We start from the raw sequence: 17,615 nt of genomic DNA on the forward strand, positions 1-17,615 counted from the left end.
TTTGTTGTGCTTGGGTTTCAATTATACAATGATTAAATACCCATCCCTCCACCAGTGCCCATTTCCCACCACCACAGATCCCAGTATCCCTCCCACCCCCCCATCTCCCCATCCCACCCTGCCTCTGTGGCAGGGTATTCCCTTTTGTTCTCTCTCTCTCTCTCTCTCTCTCTCTCTCTCTCTCTCTCTCTTTTTTCTTTTTGGGTCACACCCGGCAATGCACCGGGGTTACTCCTGGCTCATGAACTCAGGAATTACCCCTGGCGGTGCCCAGGGAACCATATGGAATGCTGGGAATTGATCCTGGGTAGGCTGCGTGCAAGGCAGACGCCCTACCCGCTGTGCTATCACTCCAGCCCCTGTTCTCTCTCTCTTATTGGATGTTGTGGTTTGCAAATGAGGCAACGGGTGGCAATCATGTTTGGTCCATAGTCTACTTTCAGCATGCTTCTCCCATCCTGGGAGGATCCTCCCAACACCCTTTATTTGGTGCTCCCTTCTCTATCTGAGCTCCCTTTTCCCCTAGCATGTGTGGCTGGCCTCCAAGTCATGGAGTAAAATTCCTGGTATTAATCCCGGCCATTCTTGGGTGTTAGTCTCCCATTTTGTTACTTTATGTTCCCCAGATGAATGCAATCAGAAAGGGCTTTCATATGTTGATTTTGCTACTTTATGGGGTGTGGTGGCTACCCCCAATGCAGGGAGTCGGAGAGAGACGAGAGAGAGAGAGAGAGAGAGAGAGAGAGAGAGAGAGAGACCAGGACAGCAAGATGGAGCGAGGAGAGACTAGCAAGGGGGTCAGAGGGAGAAGAGTGTAGAGGAAAGATGCAGGAGCAGGTGCGCGGAGAGATGAGAGACGTGGCTGTGAGAGGGAGAACGGAGAGACGAGCGGGAGAGACAGGAGAGACAGAAACGAGGGGCAGCGTGAGACTAGAATGGGGGGCTTAGTGAGACTGGAACAGGCGCATTGGGAGAATGGGATAAGCGGCAACTGATCACCGACCAGCCTGGCCCTCGCTTTCTCCTTCGTCTGCCCATGGCATTGGCCGTCCCGGGCACGGGAGCGACCCGAGTCCACCAAATGCAGACGGCAAGAGGGAAAGCTGTGGAATCCCCTAGCTGCCCAGAGATTACACCCAGGTGGTCACTGGTTCTGTCTCACTGACCCCGTGGACTCACCCTCTTCCCATTCTCATTTTCCTTGAGAGACCAGTGACTTCGGGCCCTTACGACCCCTAAGCAAGTTTCTCTTTTAGATCAGGAATCTTTCTTTCTTTCTTTCTTTCTTTCTTTCTTTCTCTCTCTCTTTCTTTCTCTTTCTTTTCTTTTCTTTTCTTTTTTTTTTTTTTTTGCTTTTTGGGTCACACCTGGCGATGCACAGGGGTTACTCCTGGCTCTGCACTCAGGAATTACCCCTGGCAGTGCTCAGGGGACCATATGGGATGCTGGGAATCGAACCGGGGTCGGCCACATGCAAGGCAAACGCCCTACCCGGTGTGCTATTGCTCCAGCCCTTTCTTTCTTTCTCTCTTTCTTTTTCTTTCTTTCTTTCTTTCTTTCTTTCTCTCTTTCTCTCTCTCTCTCTCTTTCTTTCTTTCTTTCCTTCTCTTCCCTTTTTGGGTCACACCCAGCGATGCTCAGGGGTTACTCCTGGCTCTGCACTCAGGAATTACTCCTGGTGGTGCTTGGGGGACCATATGGGATGCTGGGAATCAACCCTGGGTCAGCCGTGTGCAAGGCAAACGTCCTAACCACTGTGCTATCGTTTCAGCCCAGGAATCTTTCTTTCTTTTTAACTAAAAATGTATTTCCTTTTCCTTTTTTTAAAAAAAATAAGACCAAATGATTTCTTCACATTATGTTCACCTGACAGAATTTAGAAATTATTTAGTGACTATAATGAATGAGAACGTGGGGGGGGGGGGGGGAGGAAACGGAGAAACGTTCATCTTCATTGAATGGGATTCATGAATTTTTTTCTTTTCACTTTCCAGTGATGATGAACTGTTCTATCCGTGTATTTTTTGAAACTGAATCACTGCGAGATACAGTTACAAGCTTTCATGATTAAATTGCAGTCATAGAACGATCGAGCACCCATCCCTCCACCAGTGCACGTTCCCCGCCAACAATGTTCCCAACATCCCTCCTGCCATCCCCACCCCATCCCAACCCTTGCCTCTGTGGCAAGTACGTTCCTTCTTGATCTCTGTCTGCTTTGGGGCACCATGGTTTACGATATAGATGCTGAGAGGTTATCGTGTCTTGTCCATAGTCTACTCTCGGCACACATCTCCCATCCTGAGCGATCCCTCCAACCATCGTTTACTTTGTGGTCCCTTCTCCATCCCAACTGCCTTCTCCCCCAGCACGTGAGGCCGGCTTCCAAACCTTGGAGCCATCCTCCTGACTCTTATCTCTACTGCTCTTGGGTGTTACAGTCTCATATTATGTTCCTTTATATTCCACAAATGAGTGCAGTCCCCGCCCCCCCCCCCCCCCCCCCCCCCCCCCCCGTTGTTCATCGATTTGCTCAAGCGGGCCCAGTCTCCGTCGTGAGACTTGTTGTTACTGTGTTTGGCATATTGAATACAGTCACGGGGAGCTTGCCAGGCTTTGCCGTGCGGGCGAGATAATTATTATTTTGACTTTTGGATCACAACTGGAGTTAGTCAGGAGCCCGACCCGGCTGTGCTTGTGAACCATATGCAGTGCTGGGATTCAAACTCGTACGGCACTAGCGGTAGCTGCGTGCTGGGCAAACTTTGCACCATCTCTCAGCTCCCAGCTTGTGATTTTTCTCTTTGTAATTTGGAAAGAACGTCACAATAATGCTTCTGTCTATGGTGCTAACGTATAAAGTCATTGCACCCACTGTCCCCTAAGCACCCACTATCCTCCATGAGCATCTAGAATTTTGGGGGGACCACACCCAGGGATTCTCAGGACTTACTCCTGTCTCGGTGCTCAGGGATCACTCCTGGTGGTGCTGGGGGACCCTCCGCGATGCTGGGGATCGAGCCAGGCTGTGTGCCTGGCAAACCCCTGTCCCACTGTATTATGTCTCTGGCCCGGCCATCTAGAGTCCTCCAGAACATCTCCCTTGCCATGACTGTCTGCCACACGAGTCCCACCCTCACTGCATCATACCACAGTTACTCATTTTCCTGTTGGTCCTGACACCGGAGCTGGAGAAGTTGCACTGAGTCATCACTGCATCCGGTGGCCAGCCCAGCCTGAACTCTGTGCACTCCTCCCATTGGCTCAGAGGCCCCTCAGCAATTATTGAGCACCTGCTGTAGCCAGGCTCAGAGCCAGACACAGAATATCACAGAGACCATATTCCTGACCTGCAGCAGCAAAGGTGGAGATAAAGAAATACAAAACACAGAGACCCACACGGATGGGCATGTTCCTGCCTACCTTTAATTTATTTTGATTAATTCATTTTTGGGGGCTGGAGCGATAGTACAGCGGATAGGGCGTTTGCGTTGCATGCAGCCAACGTGGCCGACTCGAGTTCGATTCCTCTGCCCCTCTCGAAGAGCCCGGCAAGACACCGAGAGTATCTCACCTGCACAGTAAAGCCTGCCAAGCTACCTGTGACGTATTCGATATGCCAAACACAGTAACAAGTCTCACAATGGAGACGTTACTGGTGCCCTCTCGAGCAAATCGATGAACAACGGGAGGAGAGTGACAGTATAATTCATTTTTGGCATCTCCCACCAGTTCCTAGGGACTACCCCTGTTCAGTGCTGGGGACTGTCCCCAGCGGCACTCAGGGGACCTGTGGTGTCAGGAATTGAATCTGGTTTCTTGAGCACCAGACAGGAGCTCCCGCCTGTGGAGCTGTCTCTCCTTGGGCTCTCAGCACATGGATAACCAAATGAGGCGCATGGAAAGGAAGTCGGGTGTGCCAGAGAAGCAGGATAGAGTTCGATCCTTGGTACCACAGATGGTGCCCCGCCGAGCCCTGCCAGGAGTGACCCCTGAGTTTAGAGTCAGCAGTAATCCCTGAGTACGGCTGGGGGTGGCCCCCTACAAGAAAAATTAAGGTGTAGCGAATTCTAGGATGGAAAGAGGGAGCTCCTTTGGGGGGGGGGGGAGTTTTCCCTGTGGGGATTCCAGTGGGCAGAGACTGGGATGTAGTGAGTTTGTCTAGAGGACAAATGGCAAAGGAATGAATGAATGAATGAATGAATGCTTCAGTGTGTTGGAAACCTAGCCTGGAGATGAAAGGAGTACCGAGGGTGGAACTTGAAGTAGGGAACTATGTTTATTTGTTTGGGGACATACCCAGTGCATCTCAGAGCTTACTGCTGGCTCTGAGCTCACGGATCGGATCGCTCCCTGGTTGGGTGGGGTGCTGGGAGTGGGGGACCATATATCGTGCCGGGGATCAAATCAGGCCTGTGGGGTGAAAGACAAGCACCCTCTCTGCTGTCCTATGGCTCTGGGATCACTCCAGGGGACTCTCGAGACCATTGCCTTGCCTTCTTCCACTAAGAAAAACAAGCAGGGCAGGAGAGTTCAGTGGTTATCTCGCACATAAGCCATCCCAGCACTGCATGTGGTCCCTTGAGCACTGCCAGGAATGATCCCCGAGCACAGCTGGGTATGACCCTCAAACTAGAACAATCACAAAAAGCATCCCTCTCCCCCCCTCCTCCAATCAGGGCAGTGAGAGGCAGAGTATAAAGCACATTCCTTGCTGGAGTGAAGCCAGGGTCCCACCCCCGCTGAAACACGCCCCCCCCAACTCCCCTTGTCTTGCACAGCGGTAGGGTGTTTGCCTTGCATGCAGCCAACATGGCCAACCTGAGTTCGATTCCTCCGCCCCTCTCGGAGAACCCAGCAAGCTACCGAGAGTATCTCGCCCGCACGGCAGAGCCTGGCAAGCTCCCCGTGACGTATTCGAGATGCCAAACACAGTAACAACAAAGTCTCCAATGGAGACGTTACTGGGCCCGCTCGAGCAAATCGATGAACAACAGGAGGACAGTGACAGTGACAGTGACACCACTTCAGATGGGACACTGAATGGAGACAGTCCAGACGGGGGAAGATCTTTTCTTTTCCCAGGGGCAGGGGAATCCTTTTGCCCCCAAGCTGAGAGTCAGGGAACTGGTTTATCGCTACTATTCCCTCGGGGCTACTGTTCCCACAGGGACAGATCCTGTCTCCTGGTCCCAGCCTGGGCAGAGGTGGAATGTCCTTTGAGGAAGTGACCCTCTGATGGCATGAATTGTGCAGAGAGGCTCCTTAAGAGCGCGTAGAATGGGGAGGGGGGGCTTTTAAGAGCGTGTAAATAGCACAGCGGGTAGGGTGTTTGCATGTGACCGACCCGGGTTCAATTCCCAGCATCCCATAGGGTCCCTGAGCACTGCCAGGAGTAATTCCTGAATGCATGAGCCAGGAGTAACACCTGTGCAACGCCAGGTGTGACCCAAAAAGAAAAAAAAATAGAACGCATAGAATGGGGGCTGGAGAGATAGTATACAAATGACCGTATTTGATCTCCCTGCATCCCCTAGGGTCCCCTGAGCCCCGCCAGGAGTGATTCCTGAGTGCAGAGCCAGGAGTAAATGCCTGAGCATTGTCGGGTGTGGCACAAAAACCAACCAACCAACCAACTAACAAAAGAATACATAGAATGATTACACTCATTTGTGGGATATAAAAAACAGAGACTATTACCCATGGACAATAGAAATGAGGGCCAGGAGGACTGGCCCATGGTTGAAAACTTGTGAGGGGAAAGGGGAGAGGGCTGTTAGAATTGAGTGCTAAAACTAGGTAAAAGGATATACATGGTGACCTTATAGTACCTGCACCATAAACCAGAAGGAATGGGAGGGGTGGGGCAGAGAGAGAGAGAGAGAGAGAGAGAGACAGAGACAGACAGAGACAGAGACAGAGACAGAGAGACAGAGACAGAGAGAGAGAGAGAAACAGAGAGAGAGAGTGAGAGGGAGAAAGAGACAGAGAGAGAAACAGAGACAGAGAGAAACAGAGACAGAGACAGAGAGAGACAGAGACAGAGAGACAGAGACAGAGACAGAGAGACAGAGACAGAGAGAGACAGAGACAGAGAGACAGAGACAGAGAGAGATGCGTCCACCTTAGAGGCAGACTGGGGGTGGGGGGTGGAAGGAGGGAACCCGGGGACATTGGTGGTGGGATGGGTGTTGGAACCTTGTATGACTGAAACTCAACCACGGCCAACTTTCTAACTGTGTATTTCATGGCGATTCACTTAAAAAAATTAAAAGAAAAGAAAAAAAAAGAGGCTGCGGCCAGGCTCAGGCTCAGGTCCCTGGGTGTCCTTGGAAGTCCAGAGGTGGCCTTTCCTCGGCTTCCGGATCAGCAGCTCCGGCCTCTCCCGGTCCAGGCTAAAGTCACGTCTCAACGGGGCCACTCAAACAGCCTATTTTGTGTCTTAGCATAGGCGCTCTCTTCCTCAGAGGGTGCAGAGGTGTGTCTCAGTTTGCATTTCCCAGATAACCAAAAGTCCCTTCCGACCCTTTGGCTCTCTCCTTCCTGGGAAATAAATACCTTCTCCCTGGAGCCTTTGTGGCCAGAGCCCTCCCCGGGTTGGTCCCGGTGAATGGAGTTCGCAAGCATGGCCCGGGGCAAGCTCCTCCTCCCAGCACCTGGCTGGGAATGCCCCCCCCCCCCCCCATCATTGCTGGGTGTGGTCCAAAGGCAAAAACAAACAGAAGCAAAATGTTTATCAAGCCCTTGCCTAGGGCTTTGTTTCCTCCTACTGGGCCGTCACTATAAATATGTGCCCTCAGTTTTGCCTGTTTTGGGGTCAAACCTGGAGTTATTTGGGGGCTACCGCTGGGTCGGTGACACCAAGTGGTCACTCTTTTTGTTTTTCTTTTTGGGTCACACTCAGAGGTGCTCAGGGGTTACTCCTGAGAGAGAGAGAGAGAGAGAAACACGCTCAGGGGAGAGCATGGGCTTCTCCAAGGGCAGAGAGAGCCCCTACGCACACGCCAGCATTAGACAGGAAAGTGAACATCTCAAGAGGCCGCCGACACACGTGATGGGCACAAGCAGCACACGGGCTCCAGCAGTATATGCACATTTAAAAAAAAATCTGATATCTTTTCCTACGGAGTGGACCATTTTTCTCTTAATCCTAATTTTTGATGAAGAGAAATTCCTACTGCATTTATATCTTTGCTTTGCAGTGCTGGGGATTGAACCCAGGGCCTCATGCATACAAGACAAACGCTCTACGAATGCGCTACACCCCAGTTCTTTCTATCTATCTATCTATCTATCTTTAGTGGGGCTTGGAGATCCATGATGAGCATTGAACCCCACCTGAGCTCATGCTCCAGTTCACTCGGTCTTCTCTCTGACCTTTAATGTAATTGTTGTTTTGGGGTGTTGTGGGATGGAACTTAGAGTCTCACAAGTATCAGGGATGTATATGCTTTACCACTGAGCCACATCACTGACCCTGGAAATTTCTGTGTACGTATGTGTGGTTTTGGGGCCACACCTGACAGTGCTCTGGGTCTCCTGCCTGCACGCAAAGCATTTGCAAACAGCCTTTGAGCAATTCCTCAGGGACCCCTGGGTAAATTCAGACTGTTGAAGCGACATGGGGAGTGATCAAAACTCAGATGATTCCAGCTCTTAAGGGAGTTCAGGTCCTGGCCTTCCCTTCTGCTCTGTCTCTCCCTGGGCTGTCACTGCCCTCTGAGGTGATGGGGAGTCCATGTGAGGAGACACAGGGTCTATTTGGGTGGAGGCTTTCAGGACGTGGCTTATCTAAAGTCACACAATCCCTTGAGGCCATGTCAAGCTCTGAACCGAAATCCTGGTCAAGTTTTCAGCTTTTCTTCTCTCTCTGTCTCTCTATTTCTCAGTGTCCCACTCCACCCTACCACCGGGTCTTTGCACCTGCTGTCCGCCCCTTAGGTCTCTGCACAGGCCATCTGTCCAGAGGCCTTCTCTGAGCACGCTCATCACGTTTTGCCTTCGGAACTCAGCAGTGCCGAGTCTTACGGTCGGGGTTCGGGGTTCGTTTACGTTCCAAGACAAAGATGCTCTCGGTTCCCTACTTTGTAGCATCCTCAGAGCCAAGAGCCAGCACTCGGGGGAACTGAATGAACGAATGAACGAATGAATGAATGAATCCAGGGGCAGCTGGGGGGTGGGGAGGGGAAGCCCCCAAGCCGTCAGTCCCTGCCCCGCGGCCGCAGACACGGCCAAGGACCCCTTAGTTCCCGACCTGGGGTGGGGGAGCGGCGCCCAGCCGCGAGCCGACCCTCCCCGGAGCGCCGGTCCCCGAAATTCTGGGCGGCGGCCGGGCCGGCTGAGGGACTGTCGCTATTTGTCGAGGTTCCCTCGGCGCCGCCGAGCCGGGCGCAGGGGCCCGGCGGGGGGTCGCGCGCGCGCGCCGGTCTTTCGCGACGGTGCCCGGAGCGCTGGCCCCGCCCCCCGGCCCGCCCGGCCCCGCCCCACCCCGCCCCACCCCGCCAGGCCCCACCCCGGCGAGGCCCGGCCCCGCCCCCGGCCCGCCCGGCCCCGCCCCCGGCCCGCCCGGCCCCGCCCCCTCCCCGCCCCCGCCGCTGCGCCCGCTCGGCCCGGGCCGCGCCGGCCCCCGCCCGCTGCTTCCTGTGGCCCGGCCCGCGGCGGCCGGCGGCTGGGAGCGGCGAGGCGGCGGCAGCGGCGGCGGCGCGGACGGCGGTCGGCGGGACCCGCGAGGAGGAGGCGGCGGCGGCGGCGGCGCAGGCGCGGAGCGGCGGAGCAGGCCCGGCCCGGCCCGGCCCTGGCGCGGGCGCCCGGCTGCAGCATGCGCGTCCGCCGGGGGCTGCTGCGGCTGCCGCGCCGCTCGCTGCTCGCCGCGCTCTTCTTCTTCTCGCTCTCGTCCTCGCTGCTCTACTTCGTCTATGTGGCGCCCGGCATAGGTAGGCGGGCGCGGGGGGGGGGGGGCTCGGCGACCCCGGCCCGGAGCCCGCCGCGCTGCTTCCCGCCCAGCCCCCCGGGCGCGCGCCCTCCCGCCTCCCCGGGGACCCCCGCTCCCCGCCCCCCTGCGCCCGCGCTCGCCTCCACTTTCCCCGCGCCGCGCGCCCCCGACCCCCGGCCCGGCCCGCGGGAGACCCCCGCGCTGCCCGCGCCTGCCCAGGGACACACCCTGGTCCCCCTCCGGGTGCCCCCTTCCTTCCCCGCGCGCCCGCAGGTCCTGCGCCCCGGGTCCCGGGGCCTCCAGCCGCGCCAGCCTCCCCGGGGGGCCCGAGGGGGCAGCGCTGGGCAGCGGGAGGGCGCGGAGAGGGGCTTCCCGGGGAGGGCGAGGGGCCTTGGGGGCCGGGGGGCGCGGCCGGCCGGCGGGTCCAGCCCGTGCACCCCCGCCCCGGGGACCGGGCCGGGAGCGTCCGCGGAGACGCGGCTGGAGGCGCGAGGTCCCAGGACTCGAGGGAGGTCGGGCTGGCGCCCTCCTCGACCTTGGGCCGGTGGTGCCCGAGCCTCGGCTGTGCCGCCCTGAGACTTGGGGGGCTTCTCTCCGGCCCCGCGGGGCGTCGGGGCGGGAGGCGCCCGCGCGACTGGTACCTGGCGCCTTACCCGACGCCGAGAGCCGGGGCGCCTCGCCTGGGACTCGAGGGAGCAGACGGGGCACGAGGGGTGATGTGACCGCCACTGGCATCATCCAGTGGACCAGGGGAGCCAAGGAAACGGTGTCTAGGGTGGAAGGTGAGAAGGCCCCGCCGATGATGTGCAAGGGGGCGCCGGGGTCTGCGGTGGAAATCTTGCGCTTTGGGAAGAGGCTCCTGGTTTCACCGGGATGGTGGTGACGCTTCGTGCCATTTGCTTTGGGCACTCAACATCAGACGGGCTGGAGAGAAGTTGCAGACAGAGCGGGCATCTGTGCGTGTGTCTGTGCCTGTGTGTGTCTTTTTGTCTCTGTCTCTTTCCCTCTCCCTCCCTCTCTCCCCTCTTGAGCACTTTCTCTCTGTCGTTAATCTTGGCTGCTTGTGCTGCAAACTAGGTTCCAGGAGGCTAGAGCAGGTCGCGTGGGGTTGCTTGCTCTAAGGGTCCTGGAGGGGGTTGGTTGGGTAGTGGCAGAGCAAGAGCAGGTGAGTTCTTAGGGGGGTTGAGAAAAAGAGTTCCTCGGCATACAGGGCACTAGACTCCACGGGAAGGGAGCGGGACATGATGTATTTGAACACAGAGGTGCTGTCAGAGCCCATGAACCCTGGAGTGGGCAGGTGAGACAGCCTAATCCAAATGGAAAAACAGAGCCTCCTGGCAGGATGACGAGAAAGATGAGAAGATGACAGGACCCAACAGAAATGGGTCCTGTCAACTTAAAATTCCTCAGCGGGAGGATTTTGGGACGGTGGGAGCCCAGTGAGTGAAAGTCCCAGGCTTCTGTGGTACTTAGATCCCAGCGTTGCAGGCGAAAGATTGCAGAACACTTAGAAGTCGATTAGTGCCTCTTTGGATCTGAGTCTCCTGAAGGACAGACCGTCCCTCTGGGAGAGGGAACAGTAGGAAGGGTGCGGAGTGGTTCAGACAAGTTTGCTTACCTTCAGCTCTTGGTGGCTTTATTTATCTTGGCTTCCTGTTAATGAACTTCATTTTTCAAGTGACCAGCTTTGGACAGTTGGGTGACAGATGATTTTAGAATGTTAAGCAATTTGGAGAAATACAAGGTTTTTTTTTTTTTGTTTTTTTGTTTTTTTTTTTTTTTGCGTCCTGCCTGGCATTTCTCAGGATTTCCTGCTGCTTCTGTGCTCAGGGATCACTCCCAGCTGTGCAGAGGGATCACTGTGGGGTGCCTGGGATCGAACCATGGTTAATCACCTGCATGGCAAGCGCCTTCTTTTTTTTTAACATCCCTCCTTCCTCCCCTCCCCCCAGTACAGGGTCTTACGTGCTTTGGGATATGAACACCTTATTTATTTATTTTGCTTTTTGGGTCACACCTGACAATGCTCAGGGGTTCCTCCTGGCTCTGCACTCAGGAATTACTCCTGGTGGTGCTCAGGGGACCGTATGGGATGCTGGGGATCGAACCCAGGTCGGCCACATGCAAGGCAAACGCCCTACCCACTGTGCTATTGCTCCAGCCCCATGAACACCTTATTTGAGACAAAGTACTTCAGTGAGCTTACTATAAAATAGTAGGTCAAACCATTATGAAATTCCTTTTTTTTTTTTTTGTAGGTCAGAAACGGTTGTGTATCAGCAGTTTGATAGAGCTTAACCTAAAAAAAAAACGTTTCTGAACAATGACACTTCTGTTTTCTGGCACAATGGGAAGTGTCACACTTGTGTTTCCTTCCAGGTTTTTTTTTTTTTTCTAGGCCTTGCTTTTGATTCCCTTTCTAGACCCCATGGCCTCAGGGGCCAGATAGGTCCCAACACTCCAAGGGTGTGTTGTAACTATGGTCAGAAGATGGGAGACAGTTCAGACAACATTCTAATTGTATATGTGTCAGAGTCGTTCATGTATAATAAGGCCAGGCACCATGTCAGCCTGCCGTTAACTTAGGATTTGGGACAGCCCAGGCTGGCTCCTTCCCTGGGTTTCGCTCAGTCCCTGAGCAGAAGAAACGCTTTTGGACTGGAGTCATCCCAAATCAGTGTGGCCACCATTTATTTGGTCTGGAAAACTTGATGTAAGGAAAAATCCCTGAATGTGATATGGGTTTGTGATATAAGCCCGAAGGGCTCTTAGCGACTTTTAATTTCCTCATTCCGATTCAGTTGGTTTTGATTTTGTTATTATTGTTACTATTATTCTATGGGCCGTCCTTCGTGGTGGGGAAGGGTGCCAAGGCCTGGGATGGCCTGGTTGGGGCTGGGCCCTAGGTTTTGGGGTCCGCTGTGCAATGGGGGTGTCATGGCCTTCGTACGAGGTCATGGCCCTGTGCTCTCCCCAAGTGCTTCCATCTCCCCTTGTCTTTTTAAAGTACAGCTCCAGGGGCTGGAGCGATAGCACAGCGGGGAAGGCGATTGCCCTGCATGCGGCCGACCTGGGTTCGATCCCCGGCATCCCATATGGTCCCCCAAGCACCGCTAGGAGTGATTCCTGAGTGCAGAGCCAGGAAGAACCCCTGAGCATTGCTGGGTGTGACTCAAAAAGAGTGTATATATATATATATATATATATCAAGCAAATATTTATATACATATACATATATCGTTGGACATTATGTTTTTGTAACTGTTCAGGAGTGTTTCAGATCAGCAGCTTCAAAGGAGGCTTCGGAAGGATGGGGCAGAAGGAGATTTGGAAAGGACGAAGTAAGGGTTGACGGTGATGAGAAATGCTCCCATGCTCTCTGACCCTGCACACACCCTCCAGCCCTCCCCAACCCCCCCCCCCATCCCCTTTGTTTTATCTTGATTTACGGAGCTTGGATTCAGTTTTCACCTTCACCTTTGAGATAGTACTATTCCTTTTCACGTGTTGAAGAAAACTTTGAACTTATTTATGATCCTTTAACTTTAGAAGAATCTCAGAGCTAAGCATGTGCCCGTACCCCAGTCCGATCGGGTCTTTCAGAAGATAACAGGTTGAGCTATTTATTGATGGACCTGTGAAGGGCTGATGGGTTGTGAGGGGCACACCCGGCTGTGCCCTCCGGGATGACCCTTGGCGGGGCTCCAGCGACCTCTGTGCAGTGCTGGCGGTTGAACCTGCCTTGGCCACGCGCAGGGCCTTCGCCCGATATCATTAATCAGGACTAAAGTGCTGATTTTGAAAAGTTCCCTACGTTTATGGGGCCATTGTTTTCTCATATGAAGGCCACTGACCTTTGCCATCTGTCTGTTCAGTTAACTGATTTTGACTTTCCTGTGCAAGTCTATGCATTGATGTAATTTTATTTATATTTGCTCGTTCCTCCTTTCCTTCCTTTTCCCTTTCCCGTTCTCCTCCCCTTCCTCCCTCCCTCCTTCTTTCCCTCCTTCCTTCCTTCCTGGGCCTTTCCTTTACCCCCTATACTGTCTCTTTAACCCTTAGATCAATTTTTATTTTGGTCATTAAATTATTGAAGACAAAGAATGAGAAATGACTTTTCCTTTTTCAGTTTTCGGGCCGCACCCAGAGATGCCCAGGGCTTTCTTCTGGCTCTGTGCTCAGTGGTCACTCCCAGTGCGGCTCAGACTATAGTTGATGCCTGGGATTGAACCCAGATTGGTCATGGTGGTGCTCCCATGTTGACACGATCACCAGTGGTGCTCCCCTCCGGACCCTACCTGCTGTATTATCTTTATTTTTTCTTTTTTGCTTTTTGGGTCACACCCCCTGATGCACAGGGATTACTCCTGGCTCATGCACTCAGGAATTACTCCTGGCAGTGCTCGGGGACCATATGGGATGCTGGGAATCGAACCTGAGTCAGCCGCGTGCAAGGCAAATGCCCTACCCGCTGTGCTATCGCTCCAGCCCCTGCTATACTCTATTTATTTATTTATTTACTTATTTTTTGCTTTTTGGGTCACACCCGGCGATGCTCAGGGGTTACTCCTGGCTCTGCACTCAGGAATTACCCCTGGCGGTGCTCAGGGGACCGAATGGGATGCTGGGATTCGAACCTGGGTTAGGCTGCGAGCAAGGCAAACACCCTACCCGCTGTGCTGTCGATCCAGCCCCTGTACTATCTTTAACCTGCATTTTCCTTTTTCGATTTGCTTAGTTCTTAGTTTGAGGAAATCAGTAATTCTAATCCTACCTGATTCTACTAGCTGACCCTGACAAGTCACTCTCTTATTTAGCAAGAAAAAACAAAATGTTTTTTTTAAAAAAAAAAAACCAGGACATTTATCTAGCTATCTACCTATCTGTTTGTTTTTTTGGTCACACCCAGAGATGCTCAGGGTTTACTCCTGATTCAGGAATTGCTGAATGTTGGGGGAACATATGGGATGCTGGGGATCGAACCCTGGTCGGCCGTGTGTAAGGCAAGGTAGTACATACCTACCTGATGTACTGTCACTTTGGTCCAGAACTATTATCTTTTAAAATCTTATTTATTTAGATTTTTGGACAACACCTAGCAGTGCTCAGGGCCTACTCCTGGTTCTGTCCTCGGGGTTCCCTCTAGTGGTGCCCAGAGCACTGTGTGGGGTGTTGGGGATCGAACTGTGGTCGGCGCTTTGCAGTAAGTGCCCGACCTGCCACACTATTTCTCCAGCCCCCACCAAGCTTATATCTCACCCAAACTTCCATTAAGGTGCATGTGCATAAGGGAAGCTGATAATCCATCTGTGTTCTGTGCAAATACTGGACCTAAGATTTTAGAAAAGATACATGTTTTATATAGTCAAGTGCTACTGGTTAAAAATAGCAACAGGAAAATTTCAGCTGACTATAGGGTAAAAAAACAAAGTGCGTGCGTGTGTGTGTGTGTGTGTGTGTGTGTGTGCGCGCGCGCGCGTGTGCTTACAAGGCAAGGGCTCCGCTGCTAAGCTGCACCCCAGCTCTGTCTGTCTGTCCTTCCCATGGAAATCCCCTCTCCGTATCTCTGTCTCTGCGCTCTCAATTCCTGAGCGTTTTCCGGAATGAAATGCAGAGGGTGAGGCCCCCCGGGGGGGCTCAGTGGGTTCCCGCTCCAGCACTGCCTCCCTCAAATCAGCGGCTTCTTTCAGTTTCCAAGCCTGTGCCCGAGAGATAGTGGCTCAGCCAGCCGGGCTCTTGGCCTCTCCGCCTTGCTGTGCTGTTCGGAGGCCCAGGTCTTGCCTTGAGCTGGGAATGTTTGTGGCAGGGAACGGCGGCTGGTCGTGGTCAGATGCTACTTTCAAGCCTTGTCTGCCAGTGCTCCGGCCACTTCTGGCTAGCTATGATGGTGCTCCCATCCTGACCTGATTCCCCCATGATGGTGCTCCCATTCCCCCACCCGATCCACAATGGTACTCCCGTCCCCACCTGCTCCCTGCAGGAACTCCCCAGGGCAGTGGGAGCAGCCTGTGTTCTTTGTTGTCAGTCTTTAGAATTCTCCAGAAGATTAGCAGTTCCACAGCTTCGGAACTCCCTTGTTCCCACAATGGGACGGTTTTTCAGGTCATGGGCGCAGGCAGCCGCCTACAGCAAATAAAAAGCTCACAGACTTAGAAGAGAGAAGCTGGAACTCGACTCGGGTCTAGATAAAGGATAATCAGAAGAGAACAGATTGGGCGTGGGCTTACGAGGAGAATTGGCGCTTTTTTTTTCTTTCCCCTCCCCCCCTTTTTTTTGCTTTTTGGGTCACACCCACTGATGCTTAGGGGTTACTCCTGGCTCTGCACTCAGGAATTACTCCTGGCGGTGCTTGGGGGACGGGGGGGGGGGGGGGGGGACCATATGGGATGCCGGGGATCGAACCTGGGTCTGCCACGTGCAAGGCAAACACCCTACCAACTTGTACTATTGCTCCGGCCACCGTTTTTCTCCACCTTTACTCTCCCTCTCTTTCTCTCTTTCTCTCTCTCCCTCTCTCTCCCTGCCCCCACTCTGGCAGTGATCAGGACTTACACCTGGCTCTGTGCTCAGGGCTCACTCCTGGAGGTGCTCCTGGGACCATATGGGGTGCCGGCGGGGATTGAACCCGGGTTGGTAGTGTGGCAGGGTTTATCTTTTTGACCCTGAGGTGGTTTTATTCTCCAGGAAAGAGAGCCACAAACGCTCTACCCACTGCACTGTCTCTCTGGCTCTAGACTCAATACTGGCCAAATACAGCTACGTCGTCCTTTGCACTGGGTTTATTTTTGTAGGAAGCTGCGAGGAAAAGGAGTTTAAGATCGGTGGGTCAGCCGCGATCCTGTATTTAGTGTCTGCCTGCGTGTTTCCGGGTAGGGGAGGTGGGGGGAGGTCTTTGTAGTCTAGACTTTCCACCGCTCATCCTGCTCAGCAGATGACCTTTCTAAAGCCAACCCGCGACCCACGACCCACGACCCACGTCATTAACTCGCCCAAAGTTGAGAGTTACGGGATCACCCTCTGGCACATACTTGATGGTTGACAAAACAAGATGAATCATAAGAACAACTAGGGGGAAAAAAAGAGAAGATAGTATGTTATCAGCCCTGAGTTGTTTGATTCCTGCTGGCAGGGCCGGCCTCCATTCATTCATGCTAATGAGTTGTGTTGCATCGAAGCTTGGGTCTCTCGGGAGTGGGGCAATTTGAAATGAGTACGGGCTGAGCACTTCTGCCCTCTGCCCTCTCAGAGCTTGCTTGCTGCTGATTTTTTTTTTTTTTGAGGTGGTTTTATTCCCCAGGGAAGACAGCTAGTAGAGGAGATAATTGAGATAGTGGAGGGAGAGACCTGAGTCAGCTTGGAAGGTTAGGGAAAGCCCCACAGACCCACCAGAGGCGTGGGCGAGACACTGTAGCACTGTCCTCCCATGGTTGTTCAGGATTTGCTAGAGCGGGCCCAGTAAAAATTGTAAGACTTGTTACTGTGTTTGGCATATCGAAGACATCATGGGGAGCTTGCCAGGTTTTGCCGTGTGGACAAGATACTCTCGGTAGCACTCCGGATGTGTCCTCCCATCGCCTGTCCCTTGGGAGCATTGGTGTCCTTGTGCTCCAAGGCTGCCCGCAGCGGAGAGCAAGGACCAGGTCCAGACTGACGTCCTGGGTGATGACTGGACTCCCAGGGTTTGAACTGTGGTCCAGATTGGAGGCTGCAGGTCAGGGCTGGAGTCACTGCAATTTGAGCAGTGAGTCGCAGGCAGTGCTGACTCCGGCCAAGCCAACTTCTCCCCACCCCCCTCTGAGAATACAGGTTTCAGGCCCGAGTGATAGGATGGCAGCAGGGCACTCTCCTGCCCCAGGGAGGGCCCCTGGGTGCTGCCAGGAGCGACCCCGCAGCTGGGGCAGAGCCAGGAGTAAGTCCCCCATGCTGCCACCGCCAGGTTTGGCCCCCAAACAGAAATGAAAATCCTGGCTTCTCGTTGGTGGAGTCTCCCGGGTCTTGAAGCGCCGATCCTGAGATTCCTGGCTTGGCACAGGATTGGCGGAGCGTTGGCACGTGGCCATTGGACGCCCCAGTTTGCCCTTTTAGGGTGTTTGGCGAAATCCCCTCTGCGCTATCATTTCAGGACTTGCGTTCCACCAAGGGGGACTCAGAAGTTCCCACAGTTCAGTGTCTCTGGGATTGATGCAGCCGAGAGAGGGAGGCCTAGGGGAAGAGCTGGTGTCTCCATCAAGGAAAGGAAGAAAAGGATTTTCCGGGAAGGTCTCATAGGTATGAAGAGCATTTATCTCCCTGGCCTTCCTCCATATATATTTTTTTCTTTCTCTCTCTCCTTTTAAATTTTAATCTGCTAAGCAATCCCTCCCCTCCAGCCTCACACTTGGGCTTTTAAGCACGAAACAGAGCTCCGGACTCATAAGCTTCTGCCCTGCCCGCAAGTCTTCTCGGTAATTGGATGTTAAATGAAAATGAATCTTACGTTCCCACTCATCCTTTCTCCGTGGTGGCTTTCCGTGGGAGCTCACGCGTCCTTCCTGCCACCCGGGAACCGTCTGTTTCCTCCAGCTCGGGGGAATCTCTTTGAATAATTGAAGGTGCTGGCTCTTCTCAGCCTCCCCTCCCGCCTCTGCCTGCCGGAGCCCCTCCTGCACAGGGGACTGGGGTGGGGGGTGGGGGTTACAGACAC

General features: G+C 53.9%; 1 protein-coding gene across 1 annotated transcript in view; it reads left to right on the forward strand.

Moving 5' to 3' along the window:
- The first annotated feature begins 8,750 nt into the window (after window positions 1–8,750).
- The window catches only part of B4GALT5 (beta-1,4-galactosyltransferase 5), a 48,975-nt gene continuing 40,110 nt past the window's right edge, over window positions 8,751–17,615 (forward strand). The window contains exon 1 of the mRNA XM_056108474.1: window positions 8,751–8,933. Within this exon, the coding sequence (XP_055964449.1) occupies window positions 8,819–8,933 (115 nt within the window). The 5' untranslated portion in view covers window positions 8,751–8,818. The remainder of the gene's footprint in view (window positions 8,934–17,615) is intronic.

This window comes from Sorex fumeus, unplaced genomic scaffold (genome assembly GCF_029834395.1).
Source record: "Sorex fumeus unplaced genomic scaffold, SorFum_2.1 ptg000213l, whole genome shotgun sequence".
NCBI lineage: Eukaryota > Metazoa > Chordata > Mammalia > Eulipotyphla > Soricidae > Sorex > Sorex fumeus.